The 16,251-nt window shown below is 33.2% G+C and overlaps 1 protein-coding gene across 2 annotated transcripts in view; it reads left to right on the top strand.

The window, feature by feature from the left end:
• The window catches only part of Epha3 (EPH receptor A3), a 382,701-nt gene that overhangs the window by 19,414 nt on the left and 347,036 nt on the right, over positions 1-16,251 (top strand). For both annotated transcript variants that reach the window (XM_004857918.3, XM_087214069.1), the window contains exon 2: positions 5,695-5,759. In XM_004857918.3, the coding sequence (XP_004857975.1) occupies positions 5,695-5,759 (65 nt within the window). The remainder of the gene's footprint in view (positions 1-5,694; positions 5,760-16,251) is intronic.

The raw sequence follows: 16,251 nt of genomic DNA on the forward strand, positions 1-16,251 counted from the left end.
GTTGTGTAATTGGGCTCATTCTGTTTTCCTAATATGTGTATTCACTACTATGAGTTTCCCTCAGAAGACTGCTTTCACTGTGTCCCATAGATTCTGATATGTTGTATTGTCATTGTCATTTAATTGAAGGAACTGTCTGATTTCTTCTTTAATTTCCTCTGTGACCCATTGGTTATTCAGAAGTGTGTTGTTCAATTTCCACGTGTGTATGAAATTTTTTGAGTTCCTTTTGCTATGGATCTCCAATTTCATCACACTATGGTCTGATAATATACAGAGGATAACTTCAATTTCTTTGCACTTACTTAAACATGTTCTATGTGTGAGTATGTGGTCTATTTTGGAGAATGACCCATGTGCAGCTGAGAAGAATGTGTCTTCTGATTTTGTGGGGTGGAACACTCTGTAAACATCTGTTAAGTTCATTTGTTCAAGAGTTCGATTGAGTTCTAGTATTTCATTACTTATTTTTAGTCTAGTTGATCTATTTATTTGTGACAGTGGGGTGTTGAGGTCCCCCACTACAATTGTATTAGTGCATATATGACTTTTCATGCCCATTAGTATTTGTTTTATATAGTTGGGTGCACTAGTGTTTGGTGCATAGATATTTATGATTGTCATCTCTTCCTCTTGGATTCTTCCCCTTACAAAGATGTAGTGTCCTTCTTCATCTCTCTTAATCAGTGGTGGTTTGAAATCTACTTGATATGCAAAGAAGATAGCTACTCCTGCTTTTTTTTTGGGTTCCTGTCACATACAGTATTGTTTTCCACCCTTTAACTTTCATTCTACGAGTTTCCTCTTGAATTAAGTGTATTTCTCATATGCAGCATATTGCTGGGTTTTGCTTCTTGACCCATTCTGCCAGTCTATTTCTTTTGATTGGTGAATTGAGACCATTAACATTCATGGTTATAACTGAAATGTATTGAGTTATCATTGTCATGACTTTTTCTTTTTGTTGGGTTCTCCCCCTTTACATTTAATTTCTTATCATGCCAGATGGGTTCATTCTGCTTTGCTTCCTGGGGTTGTGATCCTCTATGTCTGTTCCTAGAATATTGTGCAAAATTCTTTGGAGTGCTGGTTTGGTATTCACGAAGTTCCTAAGGTGCTCTTTGTCATGAAAGTATCTTATTTCTCCATCAACTTTGAAAGATAGTTTTGCAGGGTACATCAATCTGGGTTGGAGGCTGTTTTCTTTTAGGGCTTGGAATATGTCACTCCAAGCTCTTCTTGCCTTGATGGTTTCTGTTGACAGGTCTGCTGTGATTCTGATGGGCTTTGCTTTGTATGTAATTTGTTTCTTTTCTCTGACTGCTTGGAGAATTTTGTTCTTCTGTTGTGTTTCTGGAATCTTAACAATTATATGCCTATGTGTAGATTTTTTTGGTCAAAGCTAATTGGAGTCCTATATGCCTCACTTATCTGTATGTCAAGCTCTCTTCCCCTGCTTGGGAAGTTTTCTGCCATTATTTCTCTGAAGAGTTTTTCTTATGTCATCTGCACTCTCTCCTGTTTCTTCATTGAGCCCAATCAGTCTTACGTTATTCTTCTTTGCATCATCTAGCAGCTGCTGGATTGATTTCTCATGTTCCCTTATAATTTTGAAGCAATTTTTCTTTTCCTGGTCACTAATTGCAATCTTAGTTTCTATATCTGAAATTCTGTCCTCACATTGGCTCATTCTGCTGTGTAGACTTTCAATGGAGTTTTTCATCTCCTGGAAATCTATTTGCATCTGTTTTATGGATTCCATTTGTTTCTTATGTTGGAATTCCATCATGTTCCTGAGCTCCTCTCTAGATTTATGAATCATGTCTTGCACTAGGAACACAATTTCTCCTGTTATCTGAGAAATTATTTCTGATTTCATTTTTTCCAGATCTCCTTTTGTTGCCAGTTCAGTGGGTCCAGGTGGTTGAGTATCAGAGTGTTCCATCTCATTTCCCTTTGGGGTTGCTGTAGGTGATCTGGAAGTCTGGTTTTGAGACTTATTTATGTGTTTTCTCATTTCAACTGGGGTGGGGGGCTGTTAGCTCCTGCACGGATTACCTCCTCTGAGCTGGGAGAGGTGGAATAGGGGCCGCAAGCAGTGGTAGGGATGGTGACCCAAAGCCTTTTCTTATGGGCTGGGAGCAGCGGGAAGGATGGTGGCCAGGAAGCCCCTTCCTCTGGACCAGGATCAGTGGGATGGTGCTTCAGAAGCCCCTAATTCTGGACCAGGAGCAGCAGGACTCAGTACCTTGGTCTGGTGGTCTGGTGTCCTCTGCATCTTTGCAGTGTGGAACGAGTGGCTGCCTGTGTGCAGCGGGGTGATTCGGCATCTTCTGCGGGAATCAGGACCTCGGTAGGGCGTGTACAGACCTGCCTGTCTGAAGCAGGCTGATTCGGCGTGTTCCGTGTGACTCCTGAAATTTATTAAATAATATTTCCTATTACATAATGAAGTTATTTGGAAATCAAATTAGAATAAAAAATCTGATAAGGGACAATTTGTGTCTTTGGTAAATAACTAGCATGAGGCAATCATTAAAGAATTAAGACATGCTTGGATTTTTACTCATTTTGAAAAATAATTTCTTCTTTGCTGAAATTCCAAATTGTGTACTTAAGTTGTCCAGAAACTGAAATAAATCCTCCCTGTGGTGAATTGTCTTTAAAATTCAGACTTCAGCCGGGGATTTAGCTCAGTGGTTCCAGCACCTGCCTCGCAAGCACAAGGTCCCGAGTTCGATCCCCAGTACCAAAATATAAAAAGTTAAAAAAAAAATTCAGACTGCAGCATTATGACATTGTACATCACAATGCTCAAGCCTATTGTCTCTGTTGTAGCATTTGGATAGCAGTGCCACCAGAGAAGAAATGATCAGCTCTATATGTTTTGAGAGCAAAAAACAGTAGTAACCAAAGTTCTTTCCTCTATCTGTGTGGTGTTTGAGATGTACATTGCAATCAGAGATTTAGTTAGTGTATTCAGCGAAATCGCTCATAGATTCACCTTCAAGTTCCATTGTCTTCATCTCTTATTTCAAGTATGCTATGCTCAAAGGCTATACAAAAGATCATAAGAGACAAAGGATTTTTAACCTGCGAAGTCCCAATTTAGCAACCATTTACTTTAAGTGTTTAAAACTCTTAGATTGTGTTATTCTTATTTGGCAGCACACAAAAGGCATCTTATAAAACCAAACTAAGTGCTTCTAAAGAAAGTATTGTGATGCCTCCTATTCTTCTGAACCAGGTCATGTGTTGATGGTTGATTATAAATACAATCAAAAAGCCAAACTGGAATTATTGTTACATGCACTACTTTTACAAGAACACTGGATCTACATAACACTTTATAAACTGCTTGTGGTCTAAACTACCTTCATGTTATTTGATCATTGTGACAATATTGTGAGATAATCATAGTAGATAAAATTAAATGTTTGAGAGACAGCTGAGTCAGATTTGTATATAATAGTAATTGTGTTGTCTTTACTCATTCTAGATAGAGTGCACTAGAAATTTAATTTTGAGTAAATGCAATAAATATGATTAACATACTACACTTAGTTTAATTTACTGTATAGTATAATTCTTTTTACCTTAGCTGTTCTCTTTGAGTAGAAACCAAGCATAACATGATTAGGCTAGTCCTTTCTCTGACTTCATTATCATTAGAAAAAATGTAAGGATATTTATTTCTTTAGTTAACAAATTACATCTCAATGAATTGTTTAAAGTACAGACATATAATAATCACATATTTGTTGCCTCAAGTTATTTTCTGATTAGTAATATTAAAATTAAACAAGGTATTTATCTGAACATAAGAAGTGACATATATGCATAATCTAGTGAATATTCAATTATTATTTATACACAATGATACTTTGAGCCACTAAGTTCCTTAAGGGCATTGCCAATATGATCTAATGATTTATAGATAGATTAAGGAAAATTCTACTATGCAAATCCTATGTAAAGCTCTGAGAAATCAATTCGTGACAGTGATATAACCAACAGTTGGACTATGTCTTTATCAAAATGAATATTAGGATATAATTTAAAGAAGAGGGTCTATTATATTTTCAAAATTCTTAACATTGATCAACCTGAAACGTACTTTGTAACATCAGTTAATAAAGAATCTTTATCATTTTTGAGAAATGACTCCAATATAATTAAGCAGACTCTTAATTCTCAAACAGATAGCCTGGGAAATAATTCAGTTATGGAAATTGCACTAAGTAATCCACAAAATGAATTGTTTAAAAACTTTTCTTCTCACTAGGGTTAATTTTTATGAATTCAAAATCTTTAATCATTACGACATTCTAAGGTAAGAGGTTAAGTTTAGGTTTTTTCCTCAGTTGCAAAAGTAGATAATTCATCTTTGGGAATTTTATTTTTTGAAATTGTAGTATTCAGAACTTTTCTCATACTCAATATACTTATCATCTAAAAAGCTAACCAAATATCTTTCTTTAACATATTAATAGCGTTTGAAAATTTAAGACTCCAAAGTTTTTATATTATCCCTTTTATTAGTATATTTATAATTAAGCTTTCCTTGTAAAGGTCTAAATAAAGTGCTTAAATATGGAGTGGTGCTTTTTATACACGAGGAAACACATGGTGTATTAATTAATATTATATTTTGATTTGTGTATATATGAAATCTTTGAAAATGAGACTTATGATATTTATTGATCACCTTATCTAGTTAAGATTAATAATACATGCTTAGTTTATGTAATCTTGCCTTACTTCATTCATTAATCAATCAGGGCTTTGTTTTCTGATTTAGAAGATTTATAAGGTTAAACCATAGTTTCCATTTTTTAACAGATCAGATCAACAGTCAAAGTGATCATTTTGTTATTAATTATATCTAAGGTTCCACTAATACATTAATTTCTGATCCAAAACAAAGTAACATTCTGCTAAAAATAAATAATTTTCCTATTTGAATAATATATTAATATGTAATCATGTTTGTTATATTTTACCTTTTATCCATAAATATTGATTAGAAGTCAGACTATTTAATAACTACCACAAAGTTCTCAGTAAAATCACTAAAGTCTCTGGGAAACAATACTTTCTTTAAATGAGCAAAACTTTTTACAGGTGGTACTATATTTTTTAATTTTGGTTTATCCTCAAATTGGTCATTAAGTATTTTGCTTATTATATATAAGTTAATAGTTTATATGTTACTAAGAAGATACATTCTAGAATAATATATTTGGAATTGGCCAGAGACAACATGAAGATGATATGGACAAGCAGAGATACAGATTAATTGTGAAAATATGTCTAATATATTCATCCACAGAGCAATCCTATATAAATCAAATTAATTATCTTTGCAGTTACTTTATTTCCTGTTATCATTAATGTTTCCTTTATTTTGAATGTTTATTATTTCCTCTTTAAACTTTTAAACTGTTAGAAAGGAACAACATATTGAATATTAAGTTTATTGTGAACAAAAAAATGTAAAAGGTAATAGACGCTTTGATTTCATAACTTTTCTTATGGTTGCTGTTTAAAAAGTTCTTATACTTATTATATGCTTATAGTAACAACTCATATTTTGAACAACGATATTAACAATAAGAGACAACATTAATTTAAGAGAAAAAATAGAAATAATTCATTGCTGCTAACTGTTTGTGTGTTTGTATTTTCTTTTAGTCAATCTATTGGATTCAAAAACAATTCAAGGGGAGCTGGGCTGGATCTCTTATCCATCACACGGGGTAAGTTAAATAAACTTTGGAAAGAGAATATGATTCTGTGCATTGTCTCTATTAGAGAGTGGAGGGAATTTTTGTTGTGCTCTCTGAAACTCCTGTGGTTCATGAAAAATTATATATGTGTGTTCAAAGCATGGACTTACCCAGCCTAATATTTATGTCCCATGGAACTATTGAGAAATTTTGACTATTTTTCTCTTGAATGGTAAATATCTATTGGTGAAACAGCAGCATTACTGTAAAAATTAGTGTATTTAGGTACAAAAAATTTGAATGGACTGAATAAATATTTTGATTATTATTAGCATTATTTAGGCAACCTAAGTGTGATCACTTAGTATTTTTGTGATGTTCCTAGAATAGGTAAAGTTTTAGAACGTTTTAAATTTTAACTTATGTAGAAAATGTGTAATCTGATGATAGTAATCTCCACAATTATAGGGTAAAATCAACCATGGTGACTATTCCAAGTAGGGTACAATTTGTTGTATAGCAACAACCTATGTTGCCTCAATTTTTTTGTTTAAAACATCTGTAACATCTGTAGATTCATTTCAAACTTGGATTATACTTAGAAAACAACTTGTGAGTTTACTTTTTAATCATTTAAAATACATTTTGCATTTTATCGAGCTAGGCACAGATTACTAAGGTATGAGTCATTTTAGTACCACAACTGTTTATTATGAGCTTTTTTTGTGAGAAAATTTTCATTTTCCTTTTTTCAGAACATATCATTGGGAAATGTTCATTCCTACAAAACTGCAATAAATGCTTAAACATACATTTTTCCCCAAGTATAACTTACAGAAAAATCAAAGTGCTATTTTAAAATATTTGTCATAGGAACAAGTTTATATGTTCTTATTTCTTCAATAGTCCTTTTTCAAAAAGAGATTACCACTGCTTACACTTAGTGTTGGTGTTCAGTCTTTACATTTTTGTGCCTGAGTATACTAATTTTTACAATATCGCTGCAGCCTCTTCACCAATGGATGTTTTCCATCAGAGTTACTTCATCTATCTGTCATCTTTGTATCTGCTTCTCTTCCTGGCACACCTTGACATTGACAAAATGCCAGAACCTGTAATCAGGCCTCCAAGAACTCATGGAGGGAGTTGGAGGGAGATGATGAAGTAAGGCAGGATTTGGTTTTCCCATAGTGTAAAGGAATGAAATGATTGGAATCGAAGCACAGCCTGGATTATTATGAAGAGTGAATCAAAACTCAGAATTGAGCTAGAAAACTTGTTTAAAACTAAAGAACTAAATGTCAAGCCTTTTCTTAATTTTGATTTAAGAAATTTGAGATTTTCCTTACTCCATCTGATTACATTCCATGGAAAACTTCTGCCTAATGATATAAGAAAAGCAACAACCATAGTGACAATTACTAATGGATTCACTAATTACTAAAGGATACAGGTACAGTTTTTAAAAGAACAAGACATTAGTTTATATATCAAATCAACAATCTATGTTTTCCTTTAAAGAAAGAATAAAGATAACACATACCTATATATTGAGAATTGGGGAAAATGAAATCCCTTGTTATTCTCGTAGTTTAATGATTTCCCATTGTTAATCTCAGATGTGCGAGAAAATAATGTTGTGGCTCCTACATCCAGAGATGTGTTGAGTGTGGAGTGTGTGTGTCCAGCACCCAGGTACACACAGTCTGCATGTGTACCAACCCATAGCATCAACACCTGGATACTATTAGCATGTAGACACTCACCCAGTCCCACCCCAGATTTGCTGAACCAGAATCTGCATCTTATCATTATCCATCCTCAGGCAACTCTTAGCACATTAAATTTGAGAGACACTCTTCAGAGTAATTTATCTCTTGACATTTCCCATTTTTTGCCCAATTTCCCACCTCCTTTTGACCTAGGAATCTGTTAACTTCTTCAGTCAACAGTTTTCAGTTTCTTCTTTGCCTTATCCTTGCCCAATAGAGCTTCCCTCAGGCATTTGATTTTCTCCACAGTGTTTTCCTCTGCTGATTTTGCAGCTGCACCCTTCCTAATTCAGATGTATAAAATAGCCTAAAAAATCTGGTTTAGCTCTCCAAGTTTATCATTATAACTTTCAAGGAAGAAAGAAAATCTCTCCATTAGGTCATGAAATTTATAATACCTCAAAAATACTCCCCCTCCAAAAAAAAAGGAAGGAAGGAAAAAAGAAAAAGTCAAATATTTCAGTTATGTTATATTGTGTATTTCTGTTAATTTCCCCTTTTTTATGTCAATTGCAATATCTTTGAGGAAATAATAGTTCAAATTTAGGAAATATTTTATTGATATTTATATTTCTTTTGCTAAGCCAATCAAACTATTGGATGATAACACTGCAGGGAGAAATTAGGTTGAGAATTTAACACCCTTGCTTGTACAATATATTGTTCTTTGGATTCAACTATTTTTTATTGCCTAATCTTTTCTATTCTCAATATGAAAAGAATAGATTCATTTTGTTTGTTTTGTTTATAAAAGAACTAAATACTTAAAACAATTCTAATGTTCGCTGAAAGCTTTTCCACACCAAAGAAAAAAAGTGACATGTCATAGCTGGAAACAACTTTAAACTTCTTACTATTTTAAGTAATTAATAAAAAAATTGTACATCTGATTGCTAGTTAATAAATACAAATGTATTTTCAGAGCAAAAGTTATAAAAACAATGTCACAGCATAATGAATCCTTGAAAATCTGCTCAGGAGTTCTTACTGGTGTTAGAGGCAAAGGGAGTAAGCAATTTTGCCTCTTGGGGACGTTTGATAATGTCTGAAAACATCATTACAGCTAGGAGCAGGGGCCACTACTGGCATTTACCAGAAGAGACCAGGGGAATTGCTAACCATATGTATTACAATGGACATGGCAGCCTATATAAGAAAGAATGACCTCCTTCCAGATCACAGTGCCATGGTTGAAAAGCTCTTATTTAAGGGATTAGCAAAAGTTCTCCATCAGCAGTTGCTAAAGCAATAGATACTTGAAAGCTCTTTGCTAACTTCCAATTGTACTGTAATGGGAAGCTCTAATTCTAAACCATTGTAATGTAAATTTTTAAAAATGGAACTATATAAAATTAGCATGTATGGAAAAATAGCTAAGAATAACTCATTTCTTCATATATATATTTTTTCTGTTTCTGTTCTTTCTTTTTCCTAATGATATATTTATACTAAAATTTTGCAATTAAGATATGTCATTTTCTTATGAAAATACCCCCCCCCATTCATTCATTCATTCATTTTTGTGTATGTGTGTGGTTCTGGGGGGATCAAGCTAGATAAGTGTTTCACCACTAGGGCACACCCTCAGAATTCTATCTCTAGTTTTAAATGGTTCTTCAAATTATAAAGAAATCCTGGTAGAAAAGAATAGTTACATATGTATATATAAGATGTGGTTGTAAAATACAGTGAATGCTTAATTCTTTTCTAAAATATATGTTATGGCAAAAGACATATTGCCTCTTGGGTATTGTACTCTATCACAGACAATTTATCTATAAGTGTACCTTGTCTTAGTACAGTTGTCTTATACGTTTTATATGTTCTTTGGCCTGTTAGTATGGTTTTTAATCGTATTTATGATAATTCCCTCTATGAGATCTTATAAATATATTAATCTGATGCTGGAAAAATTGAATGAGGGTGAAGGGAAGGAGGAGAGGGGATTGAAATGTGTTATGTACATGTACCAATTTCTTACAATGAATGTAATCATTATGCACTGCAAACACGTACTAATAAAAGTAAAAAAATAAAGTTAAGAAGGCAACAGAAAAAAAAGGCACATTGTCATTAGTCTCCTAGAAAATACTCCCTTTTGCTTTGATCATATATGTCCTATCTTTCTTGCTACTTTCTGAGGCAGTTCTGGAAATTCTCTCTCATGAGAGTCTGCATTGCTCTGACTCCCTCAGTGTCCTGAATTGTTTCAAAATGTTTGCCCTCCGTGGTTATTTTGACTTCAGGATGCCATATTTAGTGAATAATGTGGATGATGACATATTATTTTGTTTTAGTGACCCTGCCTTTCTATTGGATGGCATGCAGCAGCAGCATTCACTAAATTTTGATCATACCTCATAAAGACTCTCCTGAAAGACAACTTCCAGAACTGCTTCAGAAAGTGACAAGAATGATTAGACAAGCATGTTTGAAGTGAGGGGTAGTATTTTGAAGAGGAGTAGTGTCAACATGTCTTTTGTAGCAATAATTTTTGAGAATTTAAACATTCAGTGTCTATTTTGATCATATATTAGGCCAGGAACAATTTTTTTTTAATTTGGAAAGAAATTTAATGAAACTTTGTTTTTCTCTAAGTGAAGGTTGTGAAACTAATACTTAAATTTAAAAACAAAATGTTTCGGAAATCATCAATTGCAATTCATTTTTCAATTAAAGAATCATTGTAGGGAGCAGGGGAAGGGGATGTTACCAGAACCTCTGCAGTAAGTCCTAGTCTCCTGTGAGCCACGGCAGCACATGGCGAATTACAGGAAAGGTAGAAAAATGAGACTGAGAAGAAGCTGAGCTTTGGGTCTGATCAGTGCTGCTCTGGGCGGCAAAGACGACAGCCCTCTAGCTTGCAGCACCTTTTATTCAGTACATGGGGAAACAAATGTAACAAGTGAAATATAGAGTTCAGTACTTCACATTGGGATGAACAAGGTGTAACAGAAACCTGGGGGGGCGGCAGTGGAAATCTAAGAACAATGAGGAATTATGCAGATGAAGATTTGGTTCCTCCCTGGGGTCTCCCACAGGTGTGGTCTTGTCCTGGAGATTGCAGCATGGGGGGGGGGGGCATCACTGAGGTCTCAGTTGTCACCAGAGGCCAAAATGCAATTATGTCTGGAATGTCCTAGCTGGGCTGTAGGCGGGAGAACTAGGCCTACTCAAATGATTTTTCCCTAGAATTATGTAGCATTGCTCCCAACAAGTCATATTTGACACAGACATTTTCTGACATTGTTCACTTTTGTAAAGCAGTCAGAAGCAATTATGTTTTCTACCTCTGTAGATTGAATTATTTCCATGAATTGTTAACTTAATTATGTTCAAAATTTCAGCAAATAATTAAATAATTTTAATATCTTTGAACTGAATGAAATCAATAAATATGGAAACCTATACATATGGTAGGATTACAACCTAGGAAGAAATTCGTTTGGTAACACAATAATATATATTTAAATTGATTGGTTGTTTGATAAAGTCAATCTGCTTAGTAAACTTTCCTAGTTTATTTATCATTACACAGGAAGAGCCAAGAGGAAAAAGCTACATAGGTTCACTTAGTATAGTATTTATGTGATGATTAAGTAGTACAAAAAGTCATGAGCCATTACTCAATTAAAGAAACTCAGATAAGAGGAGGACAGACAAGGTCCAGGTAGAAAAAGCACAATGTGAGATGTGATTTATATGTAGGATAAAAAAATATATAAATATCACCAATTGTGGAATTGAGATTTAATTAGTTATTTAATGGTGCCTTAGCATAGTGATGTCCTTAAATAAAAGCATTCTTTTAGTGGATGGAAGTCTAGTTGTTTGACCTCAGCTATCCTTTCCCTGGTTCCTCTTGTTTGATAGACCATGGACAATGTTTAGGTTTTCACACTTTAATATGCTCCTGGAAATGTGCCTCTGCAGCTCTGTGGGGTGAAAGTTGATTCATCTGAGAGCTAAGCATAGTTCTTAGAGTCATTATGACAGATATTGATTTAAGCAAGAACCAGAAAACCAGTGAGAACCCTCTCCTTGGGACCAGAAAGGCAGAGCACAGTGAGCATCAGAGAAACCAACCAGGAGACTTGTTGTCACCAAACCCCTCAGTTATATGAAACAATACAATATTCTTGTTGTTTAAGCCACTCTTCTTGATATTTATCATGCTTTCACATTAAAGATGTCCTGAGACAATAATGTTTTATCTCTGGTCAAACATCCTGATTTCTAAGTGGAGTCTATAACAATTCTTAATTATCTGTTACAAAGTCATTTGTATTGTCCCAAGTTGTCTTTTTAGCGCTGTAGTAGACTGTTATACCTAATAGAGTAGAAAGTAGAATAAACATGTCATTTATAACTGGTACTATAGTTAGATGTCTAACTCCGTGATTTTTTGATGTATGATTTAACATAGGACAATTAATCTTCAAAAATATTTATCCTCACATTTAAAGAAGTGATAATGACAATTCACTGCACTTTAAAGCAAATGAGATTTCTTCATATGAGATATTTCTATGTATCTATTTTGAATGTGTGTGTGTGGCAACGAATACAAAAGGGCTATACAACTTTGATTATTCTAAGACAAACAAGTTTGAAGTTCTCTTATCTTAAAGTATCTTGCTAAAGTCATTTGTAGGTCTATTTAAATCTTAGTCTATTTGAAATTTAGAAGGAAAATCAGCAGTGTTGCCCAAGAGTAACACCTCTTCTGCATTGAGTCCAAAGTATTCTCTTTGACGTCACACAATTATAATTCCATTGAATCTATACAGACTATAATTTGTATATAACTTTGAATCAAAGCCATCAAGATATGGTAGTTAGATATCTATTTTATTTAGTTTAAGTGGTTATAATTTCATCACATGATAATATTTCAGATCTCAGACCAAATTTTGTTTATTCATAGAGACTATATAACCACTTTACAAGCTATTCACCTGTCACCTCCATCCTCTGACTGATCTCCTAACCCTAGTACAGGTCTGGATGCAACACCTGCTGGGCTCATCTACCCCCTCAATTCTGTTTTCTCTACTGACTCTGTGTCTTGCCATTGTATATTAATGCAATTATTTGATTGATATTTTTCTCACACAGGAAACTGAAAGCTTTGTGAAGCAAATATTCATTTTATGAAATTTTCTTCCATTAACAGCATTTAGAGTTTCCATTAATTAAAATTCTCTGAATAAGTGTATAAAAGCTTCCAAAACAAACAAATAATAAAATTAACATTAATTTTGTGTTCATTTAAAAAAAGCTGATGATTTCAATTTTGATACTAAGTTTGTTACTTTGTACAGCTTCCAATGAGTGTACTTACTAATCAAAGATAAAGTGATTCAATAAAGGTACAAAAATTTAGATGTTAAAAATTTAAAATGTAATTTTCATATTTAATTTATTATTCAGTAAATTTTAAGGAGGTATAAAGTAGTATATTTTACCCTGAATATAAATTGTTTTTCTGCTAAGAAATATCCTGTTTCTTTACTGATTTATAGACTGTATAATTAGGTTGAACATTATATTTTGCTTTCTAAGTATTCACTTACACGGGGGATATAAAAACAAATATGTCTCCCAACAGAGAGGCATTTAATGCTATGATTCTATTAAATATAAAAGAAGAATTTTGGTGAAATTTTTTCGTTACTTTTTATTTTTTGAGACATATTCTCACTGAATCACTGTATTGCCCAGGCTGGACTTGAACTCTTGCCTCAGCCATCCAGAGTGTTGAAAATTTATAAAGATAATAATTTATCCAAAGTTTTGTTTATTTAAAGTACATGTTTTGTTTTTCAGTTTCAGGAGTTATTTTTTTTTACCTTAGATTTATTTTACTCTGATGGTTAATTTCTTTTGAAAGATTTTTTTACAGTAATTAAATTTAGTCTGTAAAATATATGGTATGAATCACATTATATATAATGATAGCCACTGAACTTGAAAATATTGAAGGGTTATAGTACTATAAGTCACTGTTAAGTATTTCTGCAACCTTAACAGTCCATTGATCACCATAATTGTTTTACTAATGATGTTTACTTTATTCAGGGATTATTATATGAATATGAATATTATTAATACAGTACCAGAGACTGCTGCAGTGACAAAAATTATGTATCTCTATCCCATGATACAAAAGAAGAAAAAAGACAAGGATTCTTAAAGTAATGGAGTTTTTAGTATGCTTAAATTAATAAATAATTTTTATTCATTCCATTAATAATGTAGTTTTAAATATATAAATTTATGATTCAAAATCTTTCTAACTTGTAAATATTAATTGTTATAAGTGCAAAACCTTTGGTCCTAATCATGACTGCTACTTTAGGAGCCCTGGGGGTGGGACCTGCCAATCTGATTTTTAACAGACTTTTCAGTGATTCTGATATTGCTCAAGTTTTGAAATCACTGTGCTAGAAAATCATTATGTAGTGTAATAAAGTACACAATACCTAGTCAGATATTCCATTAATATTTGTCTTATATACTTGGGTGCACTAGTATTTGGTGCATATATATTTATGATTGTCATCTCTTCCTCTTGAATTGTTCCCTTTACAAGGATGTTGTGGTCTTCTTTGTCTCTCTTAATTAGTGTTGGTTTGAAATCCATTTTATCTGCAAATAGGATAGCTACTCCTGCTTTTTTTTCAGGTTCCTGTTGCATGGATTATTGTTTTCCACCCTTTAACTTCCACTCTATTAGTTTCTTTTTGAATTAAGTGTGTTTCTTTTATGTAGTATATTGTTGGATCTTGCTTCTTTACCAATTCTACCAGTCTATTTCTTTTGATTGGTGAATTTAGGCCATTGACATTGATGGTTATAACTGATATGTATTGACTTATGCTTGTCATCACCTTTTCTTGGGGTTGTGATCCTCACTGTGTTTTCCTAGGATATTGTTTGAAATTTCTGGAGTGCTGGTTTGGTATTCATGAAGTTCCTCAGGTGTTCTTTGTTGTGAAAATACCTTATTTCTCCATCAATTTTGAAAGATAGTTTTGCAGTGTACATCAATCTGGGTTGGAGGTTGTTTTCTTTTAGGGATTTAAATGCTTCACTCCTAACTCTTCTTGACTTGAGTGTTTGTGTTGAGATGTCTGCTGTGATTCTGACAGGCTTTCCTTTGTATGTGATTTGTTTCTTTTCTCTAACTGCTTGTAATATTTTATTCTTCTGTTGGGTTTCTAGAATCTTGACTATTATATGCCTAGGTGTAGACATTTTTTTTTTAATCATGGCTAGTTGGAATTCTATATGCTTCACTTATCTGTATGTTACATTCTTTTCCCCTGCTTGGAAAGTTTTCTGCCATCATGTCTGTGAAGAGTTCTTTTATGTCATTTGCAATATCCCCAATTTCTTTGTTGACTCTGATCAGTCTTATGTTAATTTATGCACCATCTAGCAGCTGCTGGATTGACTTCTTGTGATCCCTTGCTATTTTTAAGAAATATTTCTTTTCCTGGTCACTAATCGCAATCCTGTCTTCTATATCTGATATTCTGTCCTCACGTTGACTAATTCTGCTGTGTAAACTTTCAATAGAGTTTTTAATCTCCTGGATATCTGTTGCATCTGTTTTATGGATTCCATTTGTTTCCTATGCTGGAATTCCATCATGTTCCTCAGCTCATTTTTTTTTTTAATTTGTGTCTGCTCTATAGTTATTAATCATGACTTTCAATATGGACACAATCTCTTTTGTTATCTGAGAAATTATTTCTGATTTTACTTTTTCCAGATCCTCTTTCATTGCCAGTTCAAAGAGTCCAGCTGGTTGAGTTTCAGATTGTTCCATCTCCTTGCCCATTTGGGTTGCCTTTCGTGATCAGGACATCTGGTTTTGAGACCTGTTTAGGTGTCTTCTCATTTCAACCAGTCCAGTCTGCTGTGCCTTTATTGAATGGAATCTTGGAGTTCAGAATGAGCTGTGTGTAGTATCTTCAGTATTTGCAAACATTTACTCAATATTTATACTGTGCACATCTGGCATCCATTCCTCATGTTAAAATAGATAACATTTTAAGACCAAAAGACTAGAAAATTCATTAATTAAGTGACAGGGAAATGGAATAGGAATATGAAAGTATTCTCCAAGTAGTATAAGCTTCTCTTGGAAATTACTATGAGATAACCTAGAATGGTACTGTGTACAGATTGTGATGATTGTTATGTGTCACACTAACCTAGCGAATATCATTTAAAGACAGTATTTTAAGTAGGTCATTATAAAGCTAAGTGTAATTTCTGAAAAAAAACAGGTCAAAAAATGCACTATGAAACCTCATCTGATGTGCTAAAAACATAAAATAAATCACACATTCCTAAGATGGACCCTTTATTCAGTTTGTTATATAACTGTGATTTGCATGAAATTAAACTTTTGCTATTTTTGCTAATATTCCAAAAAATAATATTTTTAAACATTGATTCTCCCCCACACACTCCTCCTCCAGTCTTCTTTTTTCTCCTCCTCCTCTCTTCTCATTGTAGTGCATCTCCTTCTTCTAAGCAGGTGAATTTTAAAATGAAGGCATAAACCAAAGAGGAGGCATATTTGGGCAATTAATAAAGATGTAAGACTTTTAAAGAACTCCATAGAAATGAAAATTATATAATAAATTAAGGGAAAGAGAAGAGAAAAATGAGCATAAGGTACTTTAACAGTAAAAGTAAGTTTCCTTTCCTTTTATATAAACTGGTGTTTTTTT

The sequence above is a fragment of the Heterocephalus glaber genome, unplaced genomic scaffold, assembly GCF_053883595.1.
Source record: "Heterocephalus glaber isolate CG9 unplaced genomic scaffold, H.glaber_assembly_v1.0 deba00000122, whole genome shotgun sequence".
Lineage (NCBI taxonomy): Eukaryota > Metazoa > Chordata > Mammalia > Rodentia > Bathyergidae > Heterocephalus > Heterocephalus glaber.